At 47.9% G+C, this 18,735-nt stretch overlaps 1 protein-coding gene across 1 annotated transcript; it reads right to left on the bottom strand.

The window, feature by feature from the left end:
- Positions 1–222: 222 nt before the first annotated feature.
- LOC138810695 (isoaspartyl peptidase/L-asparaginase-like) lies at positions 223–17,444 on the bottom strand. Its single transcript, XM_069997890.1, has 7 exons — positions 16,960–17,444; positions 16,050–16,247; positions 5,138–5,280; positions 4,393–4,550; positions 3,722–3,840; positions 1,929–2,039; positions 223–864 (listed from the first exon to the last, which is right to left on the bottom strand). The coding sequence occupies exons 2-7, from the start codon at positions 16,237–16,239 to the stop codon at positions 656–658; spliced, it is 930 nt and encodes a 309-aa protein (XP_069853991.1). The 5' UTR covers positions 16,240–16,247; positions 16,960–17,444; the 3' UTR covers positions 223–655.
- Positions 17,445–18,735: the final 1,291 nt, after the last annotated feature.

Here is an 18,735-nt window from a genome sequence, read left to right on the forward strand (position 1 = left end):
CCCGTGGGGGAACACCGGGTGAGGGGGCTCGCCTGACTACCAGGAAGACCCTCGGTCTTCAAATTCCATCCCTTATGACCCCCTCATCTCTAGATTGGGGAGCTAAGGGGTCCTCTTCAAGGATCTGGACACATGTCTGTATTACTCACTCAGAGAGGAGCTGAGCTTTGTTAAGAGAAAAAGCCTTGTTAGATGAAAAGCGTCTCCCTTAAAGGTGTTGCGTTCTTTTGCCAAGTGGTCAACAATGAAGTCTTTAATCTTTTGCCATCCACCTGGGCCTGGCTCAGCAGCTCTGCCACGGTGGCTCCCGGACGCGGTCCCCGTTCCTAGGCCCTTGCCCTGCCCGCCTTCCCAGGACTGGCCTCTGTGAGCGTGGGGGCGTGCCCACCCCTGAAGACCCTCCCTGCCCTGCGCCAGTTCTGTGGGGTCGCCAGTGATCGCGGGCTCTCTTTCTAGCCGTACACAATAGAGATTGCTCAGGAAAGGCCTCTTGCACTCTAGAGGCGCCCCGCCCCCCCCCAGATGCTATTGACCCAGGCAACAAAAGGAGGGACAGAATACGTGAGGTTTCCATGTCTACTTCTAATTGATCAAGCTACATCTCCACACTGCGCAGCTGAGCTTCACCTCCGAGCTAGCACCTACAACCTGGTCTTCAAGAGCACATGTCTGTGATGGTGGTCTCGTTAAGGTCGACGCCGGCATACACCTTGCCATCCTGTGCGGCTGCCCAGGGCATGGAGGTGGAGGTCCATCTGGCTGTCCATTCTCCTGTTTTGGTGATCATGATGAGGCCACCTAAGCCTTTCACTCTGGACTTCATGTACTCCAGTGACAGGTCAGCAGCCTGCTCCACTGACTTTCCTGTACAGAAAGGAAGGAGAAATAGAGCTGAGCCCTGGTGGTTCATGCCTGGGATTCTAGCTACTCAGGAGGCTGAGATCTGAGGCCAGCCCAGGCAGGGAAGTCTGTGAGACTCTAATATTCAATAAACTACCAACAAGGCTCCAGACATGCAGCTGTGGCTCAAGCTGTAGCACTCTAGCCTTGAGCTTTAAAAAAAAAAAAAAGGCTCATGGGGCTGGGAAGATGGTTCAGTGGTAGAGCGCTTGCCTTGCATGCATGAGGCCCTGGGTTCGATTCCTCAGCACCACATAAGCAAAATGAAAAAAGCTGGAAGTGGCGCTGTGGCTCAAGTGGTAGAGCTCTAGCCTTGAGCTGAAGAGCTGAGGGACAGCGCCCAGGCCCAGAGTTCAGGCCCCACAACTGGACCCAAAAAAAAATAAAAATTAAAAAAAAAAAGGCTCAGGGAGGGGTTGGGAAGGTGGCTTATTGGTAGAGTGTTTCCCTAGCATGCATGAAACCCTAGGTTCAATTCCTCAGTATCACACACACAGAAAAAGCCGGAAGTGGTGATGTGGCTCATGGTAGTGGTAGAGTGCTAGCCATGAGCAAAAGAAGCTCAGAAACAGCGTCCAGGACCAGCAAGAAGAATAAAAAAAGGAAAGGAAAAATAATACTCAAATCTGATAGAAGCATCCTTTAGAGATGCTGATAGGCTCTATTTCTCTCTCTTCTTCTCTCTCCCTTTCTCCCTCCCTCCCTCCCCCCTCCTCCCTCCCTCTCTCTCACTATCCATCTATCTTGATACCAAGGCTTAAACTCAGAGCCTGGGTGCTGTCTCTTAGCTTTTCTGCTCAAGGATGGTGCTCTACCACTTGAGCCACTGCTCCACTTCTGGCTTTTTGGTGATTCATTAGAGATAAGAGTCTCATGGACTTTCCAGTCTGGATGGCTTCAAATTACAATCCTCAGATCTCAGCCTGCTCAGTAGCTAGGATTACAGGCATGAGACACAGGAGCATGGCTGAAATTGCTTTTACAAACTCACGGTCACCATTCATGAACGTGTTCCCTGCTGTATGTACCTTGTTCTACGTGGAAGAGAGCGAGTCTTGCCAGGTTCACCTTCAGGATGCTTTCTCCATGCCCCGTGGTTGAAATGGCTCCAATGTTATTGTCAGCGTAACCTCCAGATCCTGCTCAAAAGAAGAGACTGGTTCTAATAGAGCAGTAACAGCTGGTGGCACAAGCCTGAATCCTAGCTACTCAAGGAGGCTGAGATCTGAGGATCGTGGTTTGAGGATCATGGGCAAGAAGGTCTGTGAGATTCTTATCTCCAATAAGTTACAAAAAAACAAAACAGCTGGACACGGAGCCGTGATTCAAATGGTAGAGGGATGATGAGGGAGCACCATGCAAAGGCACCGAACCCCTGAGGATAGATCCTTGAAGACTGAGCCTCAGGGAGGCGGGGGTCCCGCCCAGGTATTCACCTCATATTTCTCAGTGGGTCACCCCCTTCTCTTCCTTGTCTGCTCCACATACCCGACACCTGAACAAGAAACCCTCTGACTGAATCATGACCAACAAGCATGCCGGGTGCCGATGACTCACGCCTGTAATCCTAGCTACTCGGGAGGCTGAGATCTGAGGATCATGGTTCAAAGCTAGCCCAGAAGGAAAGTCCATGGGACTCTTATCTCCAATGAACCATCAGAAAACCGGAAGTGGTGCTGTGGCTCAAGTGGTAGAGTGCTCCCCTTGAGCTAAAGAGCTGAGGGACAGCGCCCAGGCCCCATGACCCCCCCCCCCCCACACACACACAAAAGAAACTGGGCACCACCGGTGGCTCACGCCTATAATCCTAGCTACTCAGGAGGCTGAGATCTGAGGATTATGGTTCAAAGCCAGCCCTGGCAGGAAAGTCCACGTGAGACTCTTATCTCCAATAAACCACTAGAAAATCAAAAGTGGTGCTGTGGCTCAAGTGGTAAAGCGCTTGCCTTGAGCTGAAGAGTGCAGGGACAGTGCCCAGACCCAGAGTTCAAGCCCCACGACCAACAAAAAAAAAAAAAAAAAGAATTCTTCCTTACTTTATTCTTGGACTAAGAAATTTTAAGGCCTTTTTCTCCATCATTTCTGTGTGTGTTCATATACAGAACACATCAGACTCCTGAAGTCTTTCCGTGGTTGAAATGGAAGCATTATATTAACATTTGCCTTAATGAATGAATGAATTTTTGTGCTAGTCCTAGGGCTTGAACTGAGGGCCTGGGCACTGTCCTTGAGCTTTTCTGTTCAAGGTTATCATTATGCCACTAGAGTCACAGCTACATTTCTGGCTTTTTGGGGTACATAATCTGAGATAGGAGTCTCATGGACTTTCCTGCCTACGCTGGCTTTGAACTGTGATCCTCAGCTCTCAGCCTCTTGTGTAGCTAGGATGACAGGCGTGAGCCACCGGCGCTCAGCCTCTTACACTTGTTACTGTGAGCCCAGGCCTGGGAAGCCACGTCATGTACGTGACCCTCTGTGTGTGAGTGCACATCCAGAATCCGGAGTAAAAGAGAAGGCAGCAGCCACAGGGCAGCCTGGGACAACTTTAGCATTCTCTGCCCCTGAATCCTTCCCCAAGACATGCCCAAATTTACTATGGAAGAAGGGTGACTACTGGATGCAGACACCTTGCTCACAGAGGGGCACCAACAACCCCTGCCCACCCCAACACCATTCCTCAAAATTCTGAAAGCTGTCACCGAGGAGAAAGGAAATGGGAAATGATGTAAGCACAGCACTGTGTGACGGGGGAGGGGGGGGAGGGGGGAGGGGGAGGGGCGGGTTGGTTGATGGAAAGGAGGAGGCCATCCCTTAGTCCTACCTATACATGGAGAGTCTCCAACTCGGCCAACCATTTTATTCACGATGCCCCCAGTAGAGGTTGCATAGGCCAAGTTTCCTCTGCAGTCCATGGCAACAGCACCCACAGTTCCCAGGTGTCTGTGAGAAATAAACAGAAAGAATGACAGCCAGAAGATGACACTCCACAGGAAACAGCATAGCTTCACACCACCTTTTAGCTTCCTGTAGTGTACTGTAACATGCATGGACGGAAAACACTTTGAGCCAAACATTCTAGGTTCAAAGAAACCTTTACTTATTATTATTCTGCACAGGAAAGTCCACGAGACTCTAATTAACCAGCAAAAGGCCAGAAGTGGAGGTGTGGCTTAGTGATAGAGCACCAGCCCTGAGTGGAAAAAGCTAATAAAGAGCACAAGGCCCTAGGTTCAAGCCCTAGTTTCCCCTCCTCAGCCCCAGAGCATCTAGATAAATGACACGGCCATGCCCCTCAATCTTCTCTCAAATCATGTCAATTACTGGAGTTATGGTCCTACTACTCATGCGAGTTGGGTAAGAAAATGGATGAAATGGAAGAACCAAAAAGATCAGCTTTTCCATTATTTAGTTTAAAAGACATATGCAATGTAGGAAGGAGGACTCTTCCCAACTTCCCCACATGCCAAGCCGGCAGGATCCTGGGAGACTTACTTTGCACAGTCTGCTTTCTGGGCACCTAGCTCTTCCTTCTCTCTTTCCAGGTGCTTTTTGTTTCTTGTGGTTATAAGTTCTTCTACGGGGATTTGCTGGACTCCCATGTCCTGTGCGAATTTTGCAGCCCCTTGGTCAGTCAGAAAGCAATGAGGTGTCTGTACCAGGAGCAAAAGGGAAAACAGGTTTGTGAAAAAAAAAAAGTGTTTTGTACTGGCTTGAACTCAGAGCCTGTGTGCTGTCCCTTAGTTTTTTTTTTTTTTTTTTTACTCAAACTAGTACTCAACCACTTGAACCACAGTTTCACTTCTGGCTTTTTTGGTAGTTTAGTGGAGATAAGGGTCTTACAGAGGGCGAGGAAGGTAGCTCAGTGGTAGAGCATTTGCCTAGCAGGCATGGAGCCCTGATTCCAATCCTCAGTACCACATACACAGAAAAAGCCAAAAGGGGCTTTGTGGTTCAAGTGGTAGTGTGCTAGCCTTGAGCAAAAGAAGCTCAGGGACAGTGCCCAGGCTCTGAGTTCAAGGACCAGCCAAAAAAAAAAAAAAGAGCCTTACAGATTTTCCTGCCCAGGCTGGCTTTGAACCACAATCCTCCTGAGTAGTTGGGATTACAGGCGTGAGCCCCTGGTGCCCAGCTTCTTCTATGCAATTTTATGACAGTGATCTCAAGGGCAGGCCCCTTTCACCGCTGAAGTACAATGGTTAACGGTGAGCCAGGCCAGAGTGGCTTTAGTCCCACGTACCTTGTCCATAACCAGCCGTGCGAGCTTCACAGGGTTGGCAATACAGCGCACGGCTGACACTGCTCCTGAAGACAGGTCCTTCCCATCCATGATACTGGCATCCATCTCAATGTCTCCATTTATGTTCAGCACAGACCCACAACCTACAATAGGGATGAAGGGAGAGAATTAAAAAGGGAGGGAAGGACTAAAGGTGCGGCTCAGTGGCAGAACACCAGCCTAGCAAGCACGAGGCCCTGAGTTTAAATCCCAGTACCACCAAAACAAGAAAGCATTAGAAAAAACCATCTGTTTGATCTTACTTCCATCCCTCTTTTATTCTGTTACCAGATCTGACTACGCACTGGTGTGGGTATGGTTTGTTCCTCAACGGTTCAGGTATGGAAGGAAGCCTGGTGGAGTATTGAAGAGGTGATTAGGTGGAAGAGGATCAATGCTGATCTGGTGGAGTGTGGGAGGGTTTTATAGGGGTGGATCAGATCCACAATATGGCAGTAGCTTTTTTGTATGTGTATGCTGGTCAAGGGGCTTGAACTCAGGGCCTGGGCACTGTCCCTGACCTTCTTTTTGCTCAAAGCGAGCACTCTACCACTTGAGACCCAGCTCCACTTCTGGCTCTTTTGGTAGTTTAGTGGAGATCCTCAGATTTCAAACTGTGATCCCCGTATCTCAGTTTCCTCTGCAGCGAGGATTGTGGGTGTGAGCCCTGGCACCCGGCGTGACAGCGGGAGAGCAGGACCAGCCTCTCTGGTCTCTTACTTCATCGTTGTCACGTCATGCATCTGTCACCAGAGGGAGCAGATGGTGGTGCTATGCTCTTGAACCTCCAGAACTGGCAGCTAAATAAACTTCTTTTTAATTGTTTTTGTGTTTGTTTGGTGAGACCCAGGGTCTCACCTATACTAGGTAAGTGCTCCACTACTGAGTTGCACTCAACTCTTTTTTTCTTTATAAAGTATCCTGGTCAGGATACTTTATTGTTACAGCAATACTATGAAGACTGAGACAGTACTCTGTGACCTACTGAAGCAAAGGTAGTAGCCCTTCTTGATCTGGTCTCTCTCCAGGTGCCTGCACCCCAAAAACACGGGGCTTCTCCAAGCTACTCTGTGCCTTTGCCAGGCTGCCTACCACAAATGCCTTTCTCCCATTTCCTGCTTTGATGCTGCTTAAAAGTCTAGCTATCGCAGTATCTATTTTCGTCTGTAAAATGGGTAAGAATGGGCTGGGAATATGGCTTAGTGGTAGAGTGCTTGCCTAGCATGCTGAAGCCCTGGGTTCGATTCCTCAGTACCACATACCCAGAAAAAGCCAGATATGGCACTGTGGCTCAAGTGGTAGAGCACTAGCCTTGAGCAAAAAGAAGCTCAGGGACAGTGCCCAGGCCCTGAGTTTAGGCCCCAGGACTGGAAAAAAAAAAAAGGGTAAGAACATCTGCTTAATTCTCATAGCCACCTATGAGGCAGATGGATGACAAACACCTGGAGCAGTGCCTGGCTCACAAAGACACCAGTAAGAGTTGGTTGCTTTGACTGTAAGCCAGCTGAACAGGTGGCAAAACCACAAACCCCCTGCACTCCCAATGATCAACCGTCTGTCAGGCCAAGTGTAATGGCCTGTCACTGTCTGTGACAGCCATTTCTCTCTGCGAAGGTAGTCACAGACATGGATGCTTTTGTGAGGTGTCAAGCGAAACCCAACGTTGCAGAAGCAATTATTTTATGGATAGGAGAGAGATCATTTAACTGGGAAATTTTAAGAGACTGATAATATAGACAATATTAGTTTCTTAAAAATATTTTCATGAATCTGAAGAAGCCTAAAAGCAATGTAAACTGCTACTTGGTAGAGACTGGGCTATTCTGGTACTTGGGCAAATCACCAGCTTCGCTAGGATAGAGCAAGTGACTAAGGAAACTGACCCCCAGAACTTCATTTGGGTTGTGGAAATGTTCTTTGTTGCTAAATGATTGTTAAATAAATTATTTATTGACTGAATTAGAAAGGAAGCAAGTGAAGCAGAATTATGTTTCCCTCCCTCCCTTCTTTCCTCTCCAACCCTCCTTTTCTTCCTTCCCTCTTACCTTCAACTCTTCCCTCCTCCCCTCCCCTCCCTCCATCCTACTTTCCTTTCTTTTTTTTGCAGTGCTGAGATGGAACACAGGACCTTTGCACATGCTAAGCAAGTGCCCCACAATCACAGAGTCCTAGACTAATCATTATACACACGGTCTGAGGCATACTAGAAGACATTGGGGGAAGAAGCACTAGGAAGTATTCCACAGGCCATGATAAACTTCATGAGTAAGGATTAAATAAAAAGCTTCTGGGGCTGGGAAGGTGGCTCAATGGTAGAGCGCTTGCCTTGCATGCATGAGGCCCTGGGTTCAATTCCTCAGCACCACATAAGCAAAAAGAAAAAAATCCAGAAGTGGCGCTGTGGCTCAAGTGGTAGAGCGCTAGCCTTGAGCTGAAGAGCTGAGGGACAGCACCCAGGCCCAGAGTTCAGGCCCCACGACCGGACCCAAAAATAAATAAATGAATAAAATAAAAAGCTTCTGACCTAACATCTAGCAAGATGGGAACCTGTTATTGCTCAGATAGTAGTCTGGATGACGATCTTTGTGAAAGGAGAAACAAAAAGCAGTGCTCTGCAAGTGCTTCTGTGTTCAGCTTGGATGTTTCCAGTGGAGCAGGAGCCCAAAGAAAAGCCACATTTCCCCTGAGTTGAGGAGTTGAGGGTAGAGAACTCAGAAAGCCAGAGTGGCTGGAATTTGTGAGGTAGGGTACTTGAGAGGAACATGTTACAGAGAGATGAGAGAGAGAAAGTCGGGGCGGGGGGGGGGGGGGGGAAGCAAATATACTGACCATGCATGTAAGATGTATTGGCCAGTTTTCTGTGAAAATCGTAGACTGGGTAAAAGTGAAAAGTGGTTTATTTAGATCATAGTTCTGGAGGGTTGGGGCCTAACACCAAGGTATTGGAGCCAGTAAAGGGCTCAAGGTGGATGGCATCACAAGGCAGGGGGTATATGAAGAGGGAGTAACTGCCTGGCAAGTCAGAAAACCAGAGAACTACGGGACCAGCAGAAGTGCCATGAGAACCCGTCAATCCCTTCCAAGGGCACGGCAATGACCTCTGCTAGTCCCGCCCAGGGCCTCAGGCTTGCCACTTGAGCCATCCCCAGACCTCCCAGATCCTCTTGATCCTCTTCTACTTTCCTTCCTTCCTTCTCTCTCTCTTCTCCTCCTACTTCCCCTTCCTTTCTTCTTCTTCCTCCTCTTCCTCCTCCTCCTCCTTCTCTTTGACCTCCTTCTCCTTTTCCACCTCTTCCTCCTCCTCCTTCTTTGTGCTGGTCCTGGGGCTTGAACTCAGGGCCTGGGCAATGAGCTTTTTATTTAAGGCTAGTTTGAGCCACACTTCCACTTCTGGCTCTTTGGCGGTTAAATGGAGATAAGTGTTTTACAGACTTTCCTGCCTGGGCTGGCTCCAAACCATGATCCTCAGATCTCAGCCTCCTGAGTCACTGGTGCCCAGCAGGGGTCTTGCCTCTTAAAAGTCTTCATGTCTTTTGACACTGACACACTGAGGGCCAACACTTGAGGCAAGAAGAGGAAGAGCCACATAAAGGATGTTGTGAAACCATTTCTGGAGCCCACATGGCTAGGAATGCCTCCAGTTCCTACAGGCTGAAGTACAAGAACTTCACAACTAAATATAGAACTTCTTAATGTGTTTTCTTATTAATAGGGAGTGGCAGTGGGGCAAAATCAACCCAAGGCTGTTTTAGTCCCATCTAAGAAAGCTTAGAGGTAAGCTTCAACTAGATCAAACTGTTTTGTACAAATCTTACTGCTTCCCAGAACAAAGCTCAAGAATAAAGGAATACCAAAATATTCAACACTTGACAGGGCAAAACTCACAGTGTCCCATATCCAATAAGAAATGACGATATAAGTTGGATGCCGGTGGCTTACATCTGTAATCTTAGGTACTCAGAAGGTTGAGATCATAGGATTGCAGTTTGAAGCTAGCCTGGGCAGGAAAGTCTATGAAATTTATCTCCAATTAACCACCTAAAAGCCAGTAGAGCTGTGGCTCGAGTGGTAGAACTCTAGCCTTGAGCATAAAACCTCAGGGGTAGGTGGCCAGGTCCTGATTTGAAGTCCCAGGACTGGCAGACACATGAAAGAAAGAAAGAAAGAAAGAAAGAAAGAAAGAAAGAAAGAAAGAAAGAAAGAAAGAAAGAAAGAAAGAAAGAAAGAAAGAAAGAAAGAAAGAAAGAAAGAAAGAAAGAAAGGAAAGAAAGAAAGAAAGAAAGAAAGAAAGAAAGAAAGAAAAGAAAGAAAGAGAGAGAGAGAGAGAAAGAAAGAGAAAAAGAGAGAGAGAAAGAAAGAGAAAGAGAGAAAGAGAGAGAAAGAGAGAAAGAAAGAGAAAGAGAGAAAAGAGAAAGAAAGAAAGAGAGAAAGAGAGAAAGAAAGGAAGGAAGGGGGAAAGAAAGAAAGGAAGGAAGGGGGAAAGGAGGAGGGAAAGAAAAAGAGAGAGAGAGGAAGGAAGGAAGAAAGGAAGGAAGGGAAGGAGGGAGGGAGGGAGGGAGGGAAGAAAAAAAATTAACCACATAAAGAAATAGGAAAAACATGATCCAAAATGAGGAGGAAAAAACAAAAATCAATCAATACTAACAGACTCAGAAATGAGAGAAATGACAGAACAGAAGATGTTGAGACTTTTATTACTATATTTTATATATACCAAAACATACAGTGAAATATCAAAAGGATCCAACTAGAACTACAATTTTTAAAAAGTCTGCCATGAAAAACCTAGTGGGGGCTGGGAAGGTGGCTCAGTGGTAGAGCACTTGCCTTGCATGCATGAGGCCCTGGGTTCGATTCCTCAGCACCACATAAGAAAAAAGAAAAAAGCCGGAAGTGGTGCTGTGGCTCCAGTGGTAGAGCGCTAGCCTTGAGCTGAAGAGCTGAGGGACAGCGCCCAGGCCCAGAGTTCAGGCCCCATAACCGGACCCAAAAAAAAAAAAAAAGAAAAAAAGAAAAGAAAAGAAAAACCTAGTAGATGGGATTAATATTAGATTAGGTGTTTCAGCACAAAATATTAATGAATTTGAAGAGATACAGAAACAGAACCTACCCTGGCTCAAAACTCCACAAACAAACAGAAAATACAAAAAAAAAAAAAAAAGATGAAGACATTAGATTCTCGGGCATGGCGATACATTCCTATAATCTCAGCATTTGGGAGGGTGAGGATGGAGGATAGTAAGTTTGAGGCTAGCCTAGGCCTCACACTGAGATCTGTCACACAAAATTTAGAGAATCGGGCTGGGAAGGTGGCTCAGTGGTAGAGCGCTTGCCTTGCATGTCTGAGGCCCTGGGTTTGATTCCTCAGCACCACATAAACAGAAAAAGCTGGAAGTGGCGCTGTGGCTCAAGCTGTAGAGCGCTCGCCTTGAGATGAAGAGCTGAGGGACAGCGCCTAGGCCCAGAGTTCAGGTCCACGACCGGCATTAAAAAAAAAAAAAAAATTTAGAGAATCATTGAGATCAAGGACAATTTCAAGAAGCCAAATATTTAGAACTGATCTTTTCAAGAGGAGAGATAAGACAGGAGGATGAAAAAAATAAGGAAATAAATTCAAATAATGAATTTGATAAAAATTATGAATGCACAGATCTGAGAGGCTCCATGAACTTCGAGCTAAACAAACATGAAGAAAACTTCACTGAGGCACAAGATTAAACAATTTACAGAGAAGAGAATCTTAAAATCAGACAGAGGAAAAGGACACAGGAAGAAAAGGAAAATGGTTAGAATGACAGCAGATGTTTTACCAGAGCAATGCAAGGCCAAAGAGAGTGGAACAATGTCTGAAATTTCCCTGAAGGACAAAACCCTGCCATGTTGGAATTTTTCAACAAGTAAAGAAGTGAACATCAAGAATTGGGCACTGGTGGCTCACTCCTGTAATCTTAGCTACTCAGGAGGCTGGGAATCATGGTTTGAAGCTAGTCTGGGCAGAAAAGTCTCTGAGACGTTTATCTTTAAAAAACCAGTAAAAAGCTAAAACTGGAGGTGTGCTGAAGTGGTAGAATGCCAGCTTTGAGTGAAAAAGCTGAGTGTCAGAGGTCCTGATTTCAGACCTCAGTACTCGGCGCGCGTGCGCACGCCTACACACACACACACAAATGAAAAATGTACAAAACAAGAAATGCTAAAAGAAGGCCTTCAGGTAAATCAACCATAGTAGATAATGAACAGGATTTACTTAAAGGAATAAAGTGCATTGAAATAGAAATTATCTAAATAAACACATTTCTCTTTTTATAGGATATTTAAAACTGAACTTTCAAAAATAAAAAGTGACAGCATATTATATAATTTATAACATACACAGAATGAAATCCATGGCAATAACAGCATAAAGGAAGAACAAGTAGCAGAGAAGTAGCTGCTATAAGGTACTTACGTCATACCTGAGGGCAGACTGTGACAAGTTGGAGGTGCATACTACAAACCCTCAAACAATCAGTGAAAAAAAACCCACACAAGCTAGTCGGCCAGCAAAGAAATTGAGATAGAACCACACACAGTGCTCAGTTATTCCAAAGAAGGCAGAAAAAGACTGAGAAAGGGATAGGCATGGCGTAAGAAGCAGAGTGCCTGTTTGGCAAGCAAGGGGCTCTAAGTTCAAATCACAGTACTGCTAACACACACACACACACACACACACACACACACACACACACACACACACACACACACACACACACACACTGAGAGAGAGAGGGAGAACAGGCTATGAGAAAAAAGGAGAGAGCAGACAGAAAATAAATGGCAAGATAATGGATTTATACACAAATTTATCAACATTTACATTCTATGTAAATATTCTAAACACCTCAACTCAAAAGCAGAAATTGTCAATTAGTACACATACTCTATTCTTTCCATAAGAAATTCACTTTAAAACACAAATTGATTAAATATGAAAGAACAGAAAAAAGATATATCAAGATATATCAGTGAAAGTTGAAAGTGTCTATGTTAATATTAGATGATAAAGCATACTTCAGCACGAGAAACATGGAATAAGGACATTAAATGAAAATAAAGGGTTGATTCACATACAACTATCTATTCATCAGACATCAGAGTCTCAAGTCAAAGGAAGCAGAAACAGAACTGAAATGAGAAACAGACACTTCACAATTACCTTTTTGTGTTCCAGTCCTGGGGCCTGAATTAAGGGCCTGAGCTTTTTTGCTCAAGGCTAGTGCCCTACCACTTGAGCCACAGCACCATTACAGGTAGGAGACACTGGCATGTGGCTTTCACAATTATTTTTAAAGACTTCAGTACTTCTCTTTAGAAATAGACAGGCTGGGTCTTGTGGTAAGCCACCAGTACCCAGCAAAAGAATATATATATATATATATTTTTTTGTTAGTCATGGGGCTTGAACTCTAGGCCTGGGTGCTGTCCTTGAGCTCTTCAGCTCAAGCCTAGCGCTCTACCACTGAGCCACAATGCCACTTCTGGCTTTTTCTGTTTACATGGGCCTCATGCATGCGGGGCAAGCACTGTCCCGCTGAGCCACCTTCCCAGCCCCAAGAATAAAATTTTTAAGAATAAAATTTTGCAAATAACTCTAGGCTTATTAATTAATTACATGGAACAGAAACACTGCTGAAACATACAACTGGACAAAGCTCACTCAAAGGAGAAACAGATGGCCTGAATTGTTCATAACTAACAGAAAAATTAATTTAGTACTTAGAAACTTTCCAACAATCAAACAAATAAATACCCCTCAAACTCAGATGCTTTCCCTAGCAAATTCTATGTAACACTTTGAAGAAATACATCAGTTCCACGGAAGCTCATGAAAAACAGCCGAGTACACACTTTCCATGCCTTCACATGGAGGAAATTCTCTATAAATATGGCTCAGCTCCAGTGAATGCAAAGGGCTATTATTTGGTTTCCAATCTGAGAAAGTCTTTACAGATCACTTCTAGGCTGGGCACAGCCTAGTACTCCTAGAGTACTAGGAGTACTAGTACTCCTAGAGTCTCAGGAGGCTGAGAGAGGAAAACCACTTGTGCCCACAAGTTTGACACCAGTCTCAAGAATCAAGGCGATAGCATTAAGGGGAAAAAAGAAAGTCTAGTGCTAAAATCTGAAAGTTCTATTTTTGTCTATCAAGCTAGTTTTTAATTAACTAAGTATTATGCAACAAATTGCAGAAATCAAACGTTAATCCACAGTAAAACATGACTAGAAACAGGGACACTGCTTTCTGGAACACTCAGATCAGGTGTCATAAATACTAATTACTAAATGCCCTGGAATTCAGTAACTACTTGGAGTCAGCATTTGGTATAGAGTTCCTACATAGCTTTTCTAGAGATTACAGCAGAGGCCCCTGGGAATAATACTGTTTTTTCATACTGACGTTAGCTGGAAAAAGCCAAGGGAAAAACAGAGCCAAGGTAGAGGGTACGCTGTGGTTGAGTTCTGGCCATTTCTGGCTCTAAATCCTCCTTTTCAGTGTTACTTCATCTCCCTTAGACAGCTGCAAACCAGAGGGCACACACTTAGAAAGCAGGCTTTGAGGAACACAGCAAAAGAAATGAGAACTGGCCAGTGGTGAAATTCCCCAACCTGTACCTGTTCAGTTCCTATGGAGGGACCACCTGTTAAGTCTATGGAATGAGAGCCCAGGCAAAGTGGGGCTGTTAGTCAAGAGATTCCACAGATACAGCAGGCTGCTGCTCCCCTTGCTGGCTACTTGGGTTCTCATCTGGGAAATTTGGTCTCCCCCAACAACCACCTTAGGGCACTGTTAGGTCTCATCCTGTGGCCAGGCAGCCTGCTAGATGTAGGAAGCTTTTCTGAGTGCTGAGAGGAGTCAAGGAGACAGAACCAAATCTTCAGGAAAGATCTGATGATTCATTGGTTAAAATTTCCTGAAATTCTTTTCCCTGACAGATGTTGAGTGGGAGGTTATAATTCCAAGAAGTCTTTTAATCCTGAGATCTTAGCTTTTCTATTTGAAAATAAAGAGGAAATCAATGTCTTTCAGCAGGTTGGGTGGTCTTTTGGTTCCTTAGTGTTTTCATCTGAGAAATAAGCATGATAAGTGCACTTAATTCACAGATTATAGTACAGATGTTCAATGCATTAATCAGGCATAATTCTTAAGTCACTGCCTGGCATACAGTAAATAGCCATATGGTGGTGATTCTAAAAAGAATGGGTGGATTGAAACACAGAAGAATACACACCATGACTTCATTAGTAGGAAATTCTAGAGTGCAAACTAATTTATTGGGCCAGGTGAACATCAGCAGATGCCTTGTGCTGAGAGAGAAGGAACTTTGGTGAATTCCCTCATACTCCAAACTGTTTTTACTTCTGATCCAATGTGTGTAGGTTCTCTCTCCAATCCCCACCAGCAGATCCCAACAGAGCGCCCATCATCCACCGAGCGTTAGATCCTGGAGGTTAGGGGTTCAGTCCCCCAAAATTGCCCCTGCAGAGCCAGGTGCCAGAGGTTGTAATCCTAGTTACTCAGGAGGCTGAGATCTGAGGATGGCAGTTCAAAGCCACCCAGGATAGGAAGGTCTATAAAACTTTTATCTCCAATAAACTACTCAGAGAAAGCTGGAAGTGGAGCTGTGGTTCAAACAGTAGAGCACTTGTCTTCAGGAAAAGCAGCTCAATCCAGGGTTTCAAGCCCCAGGACAGGGAAAAAAAGAAAAGAAAGAAAAGCCTCTCCTGCTTTCTAGGCCAATCACAAGCTTCTGCTACACACTAGAGGTTCCCTAGCCTCCTTCTTGGCTTATTATTATTATTTTTTGTCACTCCTGGGTCTTGAACTCAGCCTGGGTGCTGTCCCTGAGCTCTTCAGTTCAAGAAAAGTGCTCTACCACTTGAGCCACAGCACCACTTCTGGTTTTCTGGTGGTTAATTGGAGATAAGAGTCTCACACACTGGCTTTAAATGGTCATCCTCAGAGCTCAGCCTCCTGAGTAGCTAGGATTATATAGGCGTCAGTCACTGGAACTGGGCTACTTAGATTAATTTCTTAGAGCACCTCAGGGAAACAGGTTGATCTGTCTATTATACAAAGGATAGGCTAAATGATGCAGATGAATAGCCTGCAAGATATATAGGGTAGTCAGGGGGCAATGGCTCATGCCTGTAATCTCAGGTACTCAGGAGGATCTCAGCCAGTTTGAAGCCAACCCTGGCAGAGAAGTCTGTGAGACTCCATCTCCAATTAGCCCACAAAATATGGGACTGGAGGTATGGCTCAAGTGGTAAAGTACCACTTGAGAGAGTACCATCCATGAACAAGAAATGGAATTGAGTGCGGGAGACCCTGAACTGCAGCCCCAGTACTTGAGCATGTGCGTGTGTGTATGTGCATGGGCGCGCGCACACACACACACACACACACACACACACACACACACACACACACACACACACTCATTCTCTCTCTCTCTCTCAAAACAATTTGAGTTGGGTGTTGGTGGCTCACACCTATAATTCTAACTAATTGGGAGGCTGAGATCTGAGAATCATGGTGAAAAACCAACAGGGGCAGGAAAGTCTGTGAAGGCTTTGATCTCCCATTAAGCACTAGAAAACCGGAAGTGGAGCTGTGGCTCCAAGTGGTAGAGCTCAGGTGGGTTCAAGACCCATGACCAACAAAAACAAGGGCAACAACAAACAAACACAGAACCTGATCAGCTTAGAAAGAGAAACAAAACTCGCGTCCACCCCCATTCCCTCCCCCCCAGCATATTTAGTTTGACCTCAAAGCCAAACTTGGAGGCACCGTCCCGCCAGGAGTCCCGCGGGGAGCGCTGGGCAGGAGCTTTACCTGCGTTGAACTCGGGGTCGTTTTCCAGGATGGCCACGGCGCATTCCACGGCGTCCACGGCGCTGCCCCCGTCCCTGAGGATCTTGTAGCCCATCTTGGCGGCGCGGATGATGCCCTGGCGCACGCGCTCCTTGCGCTCCGAGGAGAAGTTGCTGGCTCCGCCACCGTGGACCACGACCACAGGTTTCATGGCCGTGCCTGGGCATCGAGGGGAGGCGTCAAGACCCGGTCCCCGAGGGTCACGGGATGGGGGTACAGGGTGCGGGGCCGGGGGGAGGGGCGGGGGGCGGGAAGGGGTCGGGGGATAGGAGGTGCAGGGGCCGGGGTTAGGAGGACAGGGTTCAGGGGGTGCAGGGGTGCAGGCCTCAGCGAGCTGGCTCGGCGTGCACGACTGGATTTAGTTTCAGGCCTTTTCTGGAGGCCGGCAGGGAGGGACGGGCTGGGTTCCAGCTCTGTGCACGCACACGATCCGCACACGATTCGGGGCCTCCAGCTCCCCTCCAGGCTTCCCGCCGCCCTCCCTCCCTCCCGTCCCCTAGCCTGGGCGCCTGCCAGCCCGCGTGTACACACACTCGTGTGTGTGTGTGTGTGTGTGTATGGGGAGGGAGGTTGTGGGACTCGGCATCCTCGATCCCCCTCGCAAGGCTGCACGGCGGCCTCAGTTTCCCCGGAGAAGCGCGGGCCTGGTGGGGGATGGCGCCCCCGGCTCCAAGTCGAGCCTCAGTTTCTCCAAAGAGGAGGCGCGCTTCCCGATCGCCGAGGGCCGGACGCCCCCGCGGTCCCTCTCCCCGCCTCGACCCCCGCGGCCCCGAGGCAGTGGCTCCCACCCTCGGTCGGAAGGTCCTAGTTCTGTCCCTGCTCATTTCGTTCACGCCCGGGGCAGCTCGAACGGCTGCTGCTCAGGACTTACGGAGGACCCCGGCGGGAGGTGAGCACCGGGTGTTCGTGGCCCCGGCGGGAGGTGAGCAGCGGGTGTCCGTGGCCCCGGCGGGAGGTGAGCAGCGGGCGTCTGTGGCCAAGGCGGGAGGTGAGCACCGGGTGTCTGTGGCCACGGCGGGAGGTGAACAGCGGATGTCAGTGGCCCCGGACCGAAATGAATACCGGGTGTCCGCGGCGCCGAACGGAGGTGAATACCGGACGTCAGTGGCCCCGGTAGGAATTGTGTACCGGGTGTCCGTGGCGCCGGACCGAAGTGAACACCGGGTGTCCGTGGCGGCGACCGGAGACGAACACCGGGTGTCCGTGGCGGCGACCGGAGACGAACACCGGGTGTCCGTGGCGGCGGCGGGAGATGAACAGCGGGTGTCCGTGGTGCCGGCGGGAGATGAACAGCGGGTGTCAGTGGCCCCGGCGGGAGGGGCACACCGGGTGTCCGTGCTGCCAGGCCGTCCAGCCAGCTTGGAAGCCGCCGCGTCCAGCCTGCAGCGAGGCCGGCTCCACAAACCGCTGGGCCAGCGACCGCTGGGGGCACAACGGTTCCGCGCCTGCGCACGAGGGCGGGGCTGCGCCGCCGCTGAGGTCCGCACAAACCCCGCCCCCGGGCCCACCCGCCTGCTCCCCCCGCCCGCGCTGACGGCCACGCCCCTCGCGTCTGGCCTCGCCCCCAGAACGGCCGGGTGTCCTGCTCAGGCTTCCGTCCAGTCATAGGCCCCGCCCACGCTGGGAGCCGGCTCCGCCCCTCGGCCTGGCCCTGCCCCTGCTCGCATCCAACCTGGGCTCCTCCCAGAACCCGGATGACTCTGATCTTCCACCCAGTCCAGCACCTCAGCAGCAGCAGGAAGGTTTCTCCTCCTGTTAGGTTTGGAGGATGGTGGGGAAAGCACTCAGTGGTTTTGTAATTGCACCTCGAAATGCAACGCAGCACTCCCCTGGGGATTGCGAGCTACTCTGCATTAAAAAGCTCTCCCCTTTACTCCTCCTCCTTTACCCTTCATCTTTTGCAAATAACAGAATGATGAACTGTAAAACCATCTGTAATTGTCACACCTGTAATCCTACAACTCAGGATGTTGAGATCTGAGGATTTCAGTTTGAAGCCAGCCCAGGCAGGAAGCCCTTTGAGATTCTTTAAGTGGAGCAGTGCTCAAGTGGTAGAACGCTAGCCTAAAGCTCATGAACATGGCCTAGGCCCAGCGTTCATGGCGCACACACCAATCTGAAATTGGCCTGATTCTGTGTGTGGGGCTGATAATCCCAGCTTACTTCTACCTCTGAGCTGCAGGATCTAAATCCCTACACTCTTAAGCTTCTGTACTTCAGATGACATCCCCCCCCCCCCCCCCCGGGTTCCTTAAAGACTTGACAACAGAGGAACACAGTCTCGGAAACCAATGCGTATTATTTGTTCACCGGAGCTGTCTTAGTAAGATAGCTAAGATACTGGGTTAACGATGTGGACTGAAGGATGCTTTACTCCAAAAAGTACTTTTTTTTGAGTCACAAATTTATTTTTTCATAGCTTTTAGTTTTTATTTTTTTTTGGTGGTTCTTGGGGCTTGAACTCTGGGCACTGTCCCTCAGCTCTTCAGCTCAAAGCTAGCTCTCTACCACTTGAGCCACAGCACCACTTCTGGTTTTCTGGTGGTTTATTGGAGATCAGAGTCTCTCAATCTCTGGAGCAGGTAGGATTACAGGCATGAGCTACCAGCTACTGGTTCTTCTCTCTCTTTAAAAAAAAAATGTATTG

This window comes from Dipodomys merriami, unplaced genomic scaffold (genome assembly GCF_024711535.1).
Source record: "Dipodomys merriami isolate MVZ:Mamm:240054 unplaced genomic scaffold, mDipMer1.0.p SCAF_505, whole genome shotgun sequence".
Lineage (NCBI taxonomy): Eukaryota > Metazoa > Chordata > Mammalia > Rodentia > Heteromyidae > Dipodomys > Dipodomys merriami.

Coding starts and splice junctions, on each gene's coding strand:
- LOC138810695 (XM_069997890.1), bottom strand. CDS start 16,239: ATGAAACCTGTGGTCGTGGTCCACGGTGGCGGAGCCAGCAACTTCTCC. Junction 5,281..16,049: donor CGACCCCGAGTTCAACGCAG/GTAAAGCTCCTG, acceptor TCCCTATTGTAG/GTTGTGGGTCTGTGCTGAAC. Junction 4,551..5,137: donor CACGGCTGGTTATGGACAAG/GTACGTGGGACT, acceptor CTCCTGGTACAG/ACACCTCATTGCTTTCTGAC.